The sequence below is a fragment of the Symphalangus syndactylus genome, chromosome 11 (genome assembly GCF_028878055.3).
Source record: "Symphalangus syndactylus isolate Jambi chromosome 11, NHGRI_mSymSyn1-v2.1_pri, whole genome shotgun sequence".
Classification (NCBI taxonomy): Eukaryota; Metazoa; Chordata; class Mammalia; order Primates; family Hylobatidae; genus Symphalangus; species Symphalangus syndactylus.
Genome location: NC_072433.2, coordinates 129,216,853 through 129,227,537, shown reverse-complemented (window position 1 = coordinate 129,227,537; position 10,685 = coordinate 129,216,853). Strand labels below are relative to the sequence as shown.

General features: G+C 46.1%; 1 protein-coding gene across 1 annotated transcript; it reads right to left on the bottom strand.

Annotated features, from left to right (window-relative positions):
- Positions 1–4,265: 4,265 nt before the first annotated feature.
- On the bottom strand, positions 4,266–9,265 carry HSBP1 (heat shock factor binding protein 1). The gene is made up of 4 exons (XM_055299717.2): positions 9,111–9,265; positions 8,486–8,552; positions 7,801–7,921; positions 4,266–5,834 (listed from the first exon to the last, which is right to left on the bottom strand). The coding sequence occupies exons 1-3, from the start codon at positions 9,153–9,155 to the stop codon at positions 7,803–7,805; spliced, it is 231 nt and encodes a 76-aa protein (XP_055155692.1). The 5' UTR covers positions 9,156–9,265; the 3' UTR covers positions 4,266–5,834; positions 7,801–7,802.
- Between the last annotated feature and the right edge of the window lie 1,420 nt (positions 9,266–10,685).

Here is a 10,685-nt window from a genome sequence, read left to right as displayed (position 1 = left end):
GAATCAGAAATCCTTTGATTCAAACAGTTGAGACACAATCAAATTATTGAGGCATGTGTGACACATGGATTAATTGAATGCCAGGTAACAGGGGCCAAAGCCCTGATTGTCCAAGTTGGAGGTGTCGGCTGGGTTGACACAGGCGTGGCGGAATCCCATGGAACTTGGTGAATTACATCATCGGACGGTGGGCAGTAGACAGGCCTGCTTGAAAGCAGTTTTCGACCGTGACTGCACACTGGTCTAAAATGAACACTGCTGTCTGGGCCCACCCGTGGGGATTCTGATGTGAGGGTTCCGTGGTGCTGCCCAGTCTTGGGCCTTTGAACTGCTCCCCAGGTGATTCTAATGTGCCACCAAGGTTGACAGCCAGCTAATTCTGATTTAACCATCTCCAGTGTTACCAGTGTTTATAATCTAGAAGCTGCATCTAGAAGGTCTGCAGCAAACATTGTAGATTGTCCACCCAATAGCCGTTATGATTTCCTTTCTGATGGAACCCTGGTATTGTTCTTGTATGTCTCCACTTCTGACGGTCCGGAAACTATCAGCAGAACCGTCACACCAGGTGGTCTCATGAATGGGTTAGCTGGGATTCCTCAACCTTAGCACTGTTGACACTTGGGGCTGTGCCATTCTTTGGGGTGAGGGTTGTCCTGTGCATGGTAGGGTGTTGAAGTAGCATCCCTGGTTTCTACCCGCTTGATGCCAGTAACACCCCCAAGCTGAGTTGTGACAACAAAAAAATAAGAACCACACGGCTCAACCTATCATGCAGGTCCTGTGTGCCAGGATCATTTTAGGCACAGGCAGTGGGGTGGAAACACCTTCAAAGAAACATTTTCTTCACTCTTTGGAGACAAAAGGAAAGGAGAAAGGCATTCTCTGGCTGGATGCACCCAGGTGGAATAAATCTGGGGTTGGGTCTTTTTATTTTTTATTTTTTTTTTTGTTTTTTATTTTTTGAGATGGAGTCTCGCTCTGTTACCCAGGCTGGAGTGCAATGGCACGATCTCAGCTCACTGCAACTTCCACCTCCTGAGTTTAAGTGACTCTCCTCCGTCAGCCTCCCGAGTAACTGGGATTACAAGCGCCCACCACCATGCCTGGCTAATTTTTGCATTTTTAGTAGAGACGGGGGCGTTGCCATGTTGGCCAGGCTGGTCTAGAACTCCTGACCTCAGGTGATCCACCCACCTTGGCCTCCCAAAGTGCTGGGATTACAGGCGTGAGCCACTGTGCCCGGCCGGGTCTTGCTCTTAGTTTTACTGAGGTGCAGAATTTACTGGCCCCAGAGTTGCCCTCCCTTGGGACTTCTTGCCATGTGAAATAATACATCCCACCATTATTAAAAGGGCTGATTTCTGCTATTGGTAGCTAAATGCTTCTAAGCTGCTGGATCCTGAATTCAGACTATTCTTAATTATTGGGAAGCAATACTGTTCTCTTTTGGAAGGTGGACATTTTGCAAGACCAACGTGACTAAATGGTCAAATTCTGTTTTCTACAGTAGGGACACAGAATTTGACCATTATTAGATAATTATTGCGAAGATTATTATTGTGAAGCAGGACAGTCAAGAGTGTTCTTATGAGGCAGGGCAGCATCTACATGATAGGTATGTAGTTCATGTATGTGGTGTCTACATAAGCTTTGGTAAAATGAAGCTCTGTTGAGGAGACAGCCACACATTACATTTCATCATTGTCAGGGATCCCACAGAGGCTGATGTTGTACAGCTTTTAGGATCACTCGAACCCTAGGCAGCAGTCTGAGGAGCTTCCAGGCACCTCTTACTGAGAGCCTCAGGTGTGAGGACCAAGCCTTAGGATCCGCCCTTTTTTTTTTTTGAGACAGAGTCTTGCTCTGTCACCCCGGCTGGAGTGGAGTGGTCTGATCACAGCTCACTGCAGCCTCGACTTCCTGGGCTCAAATGATCCTCCCACCTCAGCCTCCTGAGTAGCTGGGAGCACAGATGTGTGCCACCACACTCCGGGCTAATTTTTCTATTTTTTTGTAGAGATGGAGTCTCACTATATTGCCCAGGCTGGCCTTTTTTTCTTTTTTAAAATACTGTCATCCTGACTTGTTGAAACAAACCCTTTTCCTATTTCCGTATTAATTTGTAGGGTTGATAAGTGCAATGTTCAATCACAATTCCTCTGGTTTTGTTTTTGGGCAGTGACTCGCGTCTCCCCTCCCTCATTTTCATTCATTGAAAAGTTCTCAAGTGGCTGCAGCTAAAATCAGACAGTTAAAATTAATACAAGATTAAGATTCCAGGTGATGGCTTCATGAGTCCATTTAAAAGTCTTCGTTGCCTTAAAAAAAAAAACAAAAATACAGTGAAATCCAGTAGGATGGTAAGCTAATAGGTCACGGAGTGGTGGTGGTGGGGGGTGTGTTTTTATCCCCTGGGTTGGGCCTCAAGCAGTAATTTCCGTGGGAGACAGGACGGGTATAGGCATGGAAAACCAATGTGAAAACCTGTGGTTCATATTCCCTGCGGTTGTGCTCTGGGCAAATGTTTGAGGAAAGTCATTTGTTTCTGTTGTTCTCAAATGATTTAAGAGAAAAGCGGCACTGATCCAGGAGCACACATTTTCTCCCAGCTCTGAATAGTTTAAATTCCAAATACAAACTCACATCCAGCGTGTTTATTACTTAATTTTAGGTCGTGTTTAATTGAAAACACTCCATCAGCCTTTTGAACGTAAATTTCGAGATCCAGCGAGTGGGGCTGATGATTTCCAGACAGCCTGGACAGCTGAGATTTGGAGCTCGGCTCACACGAAGAGGCAGATGATCAGCTGTGTTCGTGAGCGGTGCAGGTGTGCAGCTGTGAGGACATTCCAGGGTCATCATTACCAGCTGTGACCTTGGGCCCCTGACTCCCAGTCTTGGGTCCTTTTCTTTAAAAGGGACTCATCAAATGAAAACCTCTCAGTGTTGTCGTGAGGATTAAGCCAAACAGTGCAAACAAAATGCTTAGCACAGTACAGCGGTTTACAGTCAATGCTTTCAATGGCGCTAGCTGTGAACAATTGGTTTAACTGTAACCAGTTAACTTTCAGGGCTAGATATGACAACACATCCTGCAAATTCCTCTATTTTAATCTAATCAAAATATAAAATCTGCAAAATACAAAATAAAAAAGGAACACAGTGTCTGCTTGGGAAGGCTTCCATTTACAAACAGCATGTTGAAAAAGTTCACTTTTGTTTGGAGGACTCTATGTTCCCATAGAAACAGTGCTCTAAGGGGGGGGGGTTACAATTCCAAGGACTCACAAGGGCAAATTAACTCTCAGTTACCTGAAATATTGTATGTTAGTCCTGATAGGGTCAAACAATGACTGTACTTTACTGGTAATGAAACAAAAAAATTGATATGAAAATAAGATTAAAATATTTTAAAATCCTGTGGCTCAAAGGAAAGCAGGATGAACTAGGGGCCAAATGAGGAAGCTGTGGGGCCTTGGGGTTTGAGACAGGGCACTTAATTAAATGTAAGGCTGTTTTCCTTGGTGCAAGGGCCCCCATACTCATCTGTATTGGTCAGCCCTCAAGAGAATCTTCACTGGCTGGTGAATGAACAAGAATAGCTGGAGAAAGAATACTTCATATAGTATAAAAAAGACCCTTGGACAGGCATGGTGGCTTGAGCCTGTAATCCCAGCACTTTGGGAGGCTGAGGCAGGACTGCTTGAGCCTAGGAGTTCTAGACCAGCCTGGGCAACACAGCAAGACCCAGGTGTGGTGGCACAAACCTGAAATACTGGCTACTTGGGAGGCTGAGGCAGGAGGATTGCCTGAGCCCAGGAGCTTGAGGCTCCAAGAGAGCTATGACTGTGCCACTGCACTCCAGCCTGGGTAATAGAGCGAGACCTCGAAAACCAGCAGGTGAGCAGGTTAAAGCTCAGTTCTCTGCACTACTTTCAGAGCCTCTGATATGCTAATTTCTTCATGAGGTTCACAGCATGTCTAAACCCAAGTGACCATAACCCCTTCTTTCCTGCAGCATCTCCAGGGGCAACTGTTCTGGGAACACACCTGAGACAAGCCTCCTGCAATGGCAGTCCTGGCAAGCCCTCCTCCCCCTCCTCAGCTTCCCCTTCCAGCAGGCAGCCTCCCCCAACACCCCCTCTCCTGCTTTCCCTTGGGCTACTTGTACTTAATCCGTCTATAGAGGTTTCAGTTGATATTCTAATGTGATTTCTGCATTCCAATATGAAAACCAAACAGATTTTTGACACAAAGGAAGCTTCATAGCAGGATTTCAGGCACCTTTATTCATGGCAGATATTTTTGGTCAGGGCAGCCTGCCTTTGAAATGGTTCCATTACTTGAGGAAGTCGACTCCTGCCTAAGTCACAACTCTCCTACAACCGCAACCGGCCATATCATTTCCATTTGCCACTTACGAGGCTTGAGAACATGAGCAGGGACGCAGGTTTCGGCTGGACTGGTCAATGCCTGCAGTGTGTGTGGGGCATTCGGGGGCTCCAGCCTGCATCACAACCTACTGACCTGATCAAAGGAGGTTCTGTAGTTGGGTAACCAAAGTGGTGAATTCATTTTATTACAGAAGGATCTCACTCCTTTATGTTCGACATGTAATTTGTACACAGGACAAATTATTTCTTACTATGATAGATTTGCAATATAAACACCAAGACTGGTGAAACTTAAAAAAATTATGTTTTTCAAATTTTCAAGTTTTTGTGTAAAAGCACTTTGTGGTGACAATCATATGGATCACCTTCCAGGTCATCAGTATTGGCCTCTAGGTTTAGCACTCCTGGCACTGCATTCCTGAGTGGCAAGAGTTAAAAGGTATTATCCCTGTCTTCCATAATCAACGATAACACTGTTACTCTGCAAGAATTTGGGTAAGAAACAGTTTAAGTAATATAGTATTTCTTAAAAACTTGAGTCTACTACAAGTCATTGATCATATTCTAGCCAAGCAACTGGCATGGACTTAATATGGTCTCTTTTCCTTCTCTGTTTTCCAGTCAGTAGCTCAAAGGAAAGATTAATTGAGTTTTAAAATCCTGCCAGATTTTTTATGGTAACCATTGTAGATGAACCACGTAGGGTCCTACTGAAGTATTACAATCTCATGCAAAACTCTAACAAATGCCTCACTACAGAAGGCTATTCTGTTATTTTCTCTACTGTAAAAGTTCTAACACAAGAAAGTGGCAGTGGTTACTTTTCATCGACTTTAGCATGTGATCTCAGGGACTTAGACATACGTCTAAGTTCTATTCTGAGTTTTGGCAACACAGCAGTGACAGATATTTCCGAATAAACAATTTTTAGGTGTTTTCAGCCATTCGAAAAGTATTGCCAACACACTATTTGGTGTTAGCTCAACAGTTACTTTGTGCTGAGAATTAAAGAACTCTGAAGTCTTACAAACATCTTACTTCACCAAGACTTACTATAATCGAAGGGTTTACTATTTGTTTAATAAAAAAATCACACAGCAAATTTTATCCAAACAGCAACTACTACAAAAGGAATGACAAGAAAAAGAATATGACTTCACAGAAATACACTAAAAAATCTGACAATGTTATGCAGGAACCGCCAAAGTTTTAGTGTTTAATAATGAATAGCACAACTGACCAAGGTCCAAGATGTGAAGATACCATGTTCAAGAAATTGGGGGGTAAATCACTCTACAAACTAACTATATAGTATGTGATAAGAATGCATACTTTATAATATAAAACCTGTCTACACATAGAAGTTAGCTGCAAAAAGCCATTGGATCTTCTCTTGGCTTGGAAAAATGCCAGATTCCAGTATAAATTATTAGCAACCTGTTGAAGAAGGAAAAATCATCAACATGTTTTTCATTACATGAGCACAAGTAAAAATGACATATACACCTATCAACTAAAAATCCCTTTCCACTCTCCTACTGAGTTAAACTTATTTTCTTTGGACAATATTTTAGCAAAAATAGATTTAACTGGAAATATTTTTAAAAATTTCGGAGTCAGTTTCCTACTCCCATTCTTTTCTTTGAATGACCCCCATCACTAGCCAGTCTACAACCCTGAAATTCTTGTGGTAAGATTCTCAGTCGGTTGATGGGAGTTTTGACTACCACATAATATAAAAAGACATCCACAGAAGCATCTGAGACTGGTAGGACATTTTTCCGAATTATCTCCGGGTAAGAATAACGATGACATAACCCATAGAAAGCAATTATGTGATTTACTCACAGTGAATGAACCCCACCTATTGTGAAGATAAAAGCAAGTTTTAGAGTCTGTCTTCAACGTCCCAAATCTGTATTTCACAGTAACTTAAAATGTGGTCCACAGCAAGACCAGAAAATAGGAAACTAGGCATCTTCTACTGTATATTCTGCTTAGTACCTTATGAATCTAAAAATACTCAGGAACCATTTTATTTTTTTGAGACAGAGTCTTGCTCTGTCGCCCAGGCTGGAGTGCAGTGGCATCATCACGGCTCACTGCAAACTCTGCCTCCCGGGTTCAAATGATTCTTCTGTCTCAGCCTGCCAAGTAGCTGGGATTACAGGCGTGCACCACCACGCCCAGCTAATTTTTGTACAGATGGGGCTTCATCATGTTGGCCAGGTTGGTCTCGAGCTCCTCACATCAACTGATCTGCCCGCCTTTGCCTCCCAAAGTGCTGGGATTACAGGCATGAGTCACCACGTGCCAGTAACTTTTTTTTTCTTTTGAGACAGAGTCTCACTCTGTTGCCCAGGCTGGAGTGCAGTGGCGCCACCACGACTGCAACCTCCGCCTCCCTCAGCAACATTCATTTTTATAGAGAATTAAAATGTTATAAATGAAACATGAGAAAAGTGAGTTTAAAACGTATTTTTCACACATACAGAGGAAAAGGATTACCATGCACTGTGCTGAGTGATACTGTACATTTACCTATCTTACTGTGTGGGTATTTTTAATCATTAGGCTTTCCTCTGACATCTGAAACTATTCAGTGGAAATTTAAATGAACTCCAGAGTAAAAGCTTAATGTGGCCACAATCTAGTTCACCTATGTCAAGTTACCAAGAAAGTCTCCAGAATTTAAGCCATTTAAGAAGGTGGTAACATGGGTGACTTATCAGTTATTTCCATTAAAAAAAAAAAAAAAAAAAGCAATGGAAAATCTTCCAGTGACAGGCTTTATAGGCCAACAAAAACACCTTTATTAGCTGGATAAAAACTCAGTGGTTATCTGTTAGCCGTGGTCCTAACTAACAGTGACAGAAGTCTAATTAATAAAAACTGGGAAAATAAATTCGGTGTAAAGAATGAGTTTGGCATGAAAAATTTCAAAACATCAAGTCCACAGCGGGTAAACAACAGTGATGCTTGCTGGGATCATGGCTGGGAACTGATCTACAGAATGTTTGACTGCATAAAAATTATACTTACAGGTTCTCTCTATTCTGTTAAGAAAAAAAAAAAAAGACCAGGCACGGTGGCTCACACCTGTAATCCCAGCACTTTGAGAGGCTGAAGTGGGCAGATCACTCGAGGTCAGAATTTGAGACCAGCATGACCAGCATGGAGAAACCCCATTTCTACTAAACATACAAAATTAGCTGGGTGTGGTGGCGCAAGCCTGTAATCGCCGCTGAGGCAGGAGAATCGCTTGAACCCAGGAGGCAAAGGTTGCAGGGAGCCGAGATCGTGCCATTGCACTCCAGCCTGCGCAACAAGAGCAAAACTCTGCGCCAAAAAAAAAAAAAAAAAAAAAAGAAAAGAAAAGAAAAAAAATTGCCCCCTTCCTCACCTTCAACTCTTTTGCGTGGCAGGTATCTTGTTTTCACCTTCCAGTTCTTCCACCCCAGCCTGTGTCATGAGGTCTGCGATGTTCTTCTCCAGATCATCAATGCGACTACTCATATCATCAAGTGGTGAAGTTAAAGACAACGAGTGCCAACATCTCCTCACTGAGCCCTTTCCTCCCGTCCCTGCAGACTACGGCCTTAAACACAACGATTTTAGGGAAACTGGTCTTCCAATTTCCGTTAGACACGGTTAAAGGCTGGTGGGCAAGAGTATAGGACTCTGGGGCATGGCTACCCGGCATCGGATTCCAGCCCTGACCCTTAATAGTGATGGAACCCCTAAACCTCAATTTATTCATTCCCTAAGATAATACTACAACCCACTCATAAGGTCATGCTGAGCATCAAAAGAAAGACACACACAAAAGCACAGACTTCACAGTCTATGGTCCACCACACCAGCTCTTAGGATTGCTAGAGGTATGCTCCTTGAGCCAGGGATGTGTGTAACTCAGCGGTACCCCTAGCTCTCGGCGCAGTCCTTCCCAGAAACACAGTACAATTCACGCTCAAATTCTACAAGCGAATGGCTGAAGCTGGCCAGAAAACTACTCATTTATCCCCACCGCTGCCCGGCAAATACGCTCCAAAGGCCCACAGGAAGCCAACTGCAGATAAAAAGGATATTTCTCCCAATGATCTGGTCAGACATGGTCTGAAATTTATCTTGCATCTGCTGCAGGAGTGTCTGCACCTAAGAAAAACCGAAATAAACAAACACGGTCCACACTGATCCTGAGACACCTTCCTGGGATCAGGACGTGAGCCCTGGTCCCGGGTTCCAGCCCCATTTCTGCCTCTGGACAGCTGTGCGGCCTTCAACAAGGATCTTCCTTCTATGGGCTTTCGTTTTCCAACCTGTCCAATTAGACTGGTTGGCTGGGGAGGCCGCTGCGACTCAAAGCTCAGGGTCTTTGGGTTGTTTCTGCCGGGTTGGGGCACCCGGGGGTGTGTGAGGAGTTGAAGGGCGGGGAGGGTGTCAGAGGTAGGCGGGAGGGACCCGGGGGGCGTTCGCGACAGGTGAATGGGGCTACCGGAGGGGGTCGGGCCTGGGGGCGCCTGCGGGGAGACGGGCCCGCACCGAGAGCCCAGGGGGTCAAGGTGGCCGGGAGCCTTGGCCAGAGACGCTTCCAGAAACGGGGCCTCGGCAGACGCCAAGCGCAGCCGCGGTGGGCGCGCCTCTGTCCAGCAGAGCTTGACCCGGCACCGCCCGGGAATGCCGCAGCCTCGGGCCCTCACAGCCGTCCCTTACCACCGAGGTGAGGTCCTGCACGGTCTTGGGGTCAGTCTCGGCCATCTCCCCGATGCCCAGCTTGGCGGTGATGTCTCAGACCGTAACCTAGACTTCCGTTTGTCCGCTCAGACGCCCCCGGTGGCTGTTTCTCGCGACGAGACTGGCTGCTCGCGGGACCGCGGGGCATTATGGGAGTAGTAGTTTCTCCAGCGCCGGAAGGGCCTGGAAGCCGCGGGCTTCCGTTCCAAGGAGCGGCCCCATCCCACTCTCCCCGCACTCTTTTGCATAGCCCCTCCCCTCCTTCTATGCCCCGCCCCTCGCGCAGCGAGCCGTCGGTGGGGTGGGAAGTGAGACCAACTCAGAAATGGAGCGATAGAGGCAGGCGGTGGTCTCGGCCTCCCTTCCAGGCTGTAGTCAGTCGAAAGACGGCTCTGGGTTTCTTTGGCCTATCAGGACGAACTTACTGAACTTTTACCCTTCGACAAGACCCACTGTACCCTTGTAACTGCCTCCACGCCACGGAACATGACCCCCCTCTCCGCCCCCCCCCCCGCCGGAAGCTCCATGGCCCCTGTCCTGTCCTGTCATCTCCACCCTATGAGGGTGGCCAGCGTCCGGAGTTTAGCCCAGTAGGTTCACTGTGCCTGTTAGGTTCATATGAGGGGATTCAAACAGGAAGCTGTCCATCATGCCTGGCTTCTTTCACTCCACGCGATGCCTGCTGTTGGTCTGGGGAAGGCTTCCGGCGTCAGGGTTAGACTGTGGGTTTGGATGTTGAAGGAGGTGGGCACTGCTGATTTGGAACCTTAAGTTGCAACCCCACAGATGGTCTTTAGGATTGGGTCTCATGACAAGGGGATATGAGAGTCCTTGACTGCGGGCCTGACATGTTCTGGAAACTTTCACACATCTCATTTAAGGGCTGCGGTATGTGAGGGTCAGCTCCACTTTGAGTTTAGCTGGGGAGAGGCTGTAAGGGGTTAGACCTGTTACAGGAAAGAGTCCTGATCCAGACCCCAAGAGAGGGAGTTCTTGGATCTCATGCAAGAAAGAATTCAGGGCGAGTCTGTAAAGTGAAAGCAAGTTTAAGAAAGTGAAGGAATAAAAGAATGGTTACTCCATAGGCAGAGCCCTGAGGGCTGCTGGTTGCTTATTTTTATAGTTATTTCTTGATTATATGCTAAACAAGGGGTGGGCGATTCATGCCTCCCCTTTTTAGACCGTACAGGGTAACTTCTTGACGTTGCTATGGCATTTGTAAACTGTCATGGCGCCAATGGGAGTGTAGCAATGAGGACAAGCAGGGTTCACCCTCACTGCCGTCTTGGTTTTGGTGGGTTTTGGCCGGCTTCTTTACTGCAAGCTGTTTTATCAGCAAGGTCTTTATGACCTGTACCTTGTGCTGACCTCCTGTCCCATCCTGTGACTTAGAATCCTTTAACTGTCTAGGAATGCAGCCCAGTAGGTCGCAGCCTCAGTTTACCCAGCTCCTATTCGAGATGGAGGTGCTCTTGTTCAAACGCCTCTGCCAGACCCACCAGTGTCTCTAACAAACCTGGAATCCAGTTGGCCTTGAGGCATGAGACTTCAACT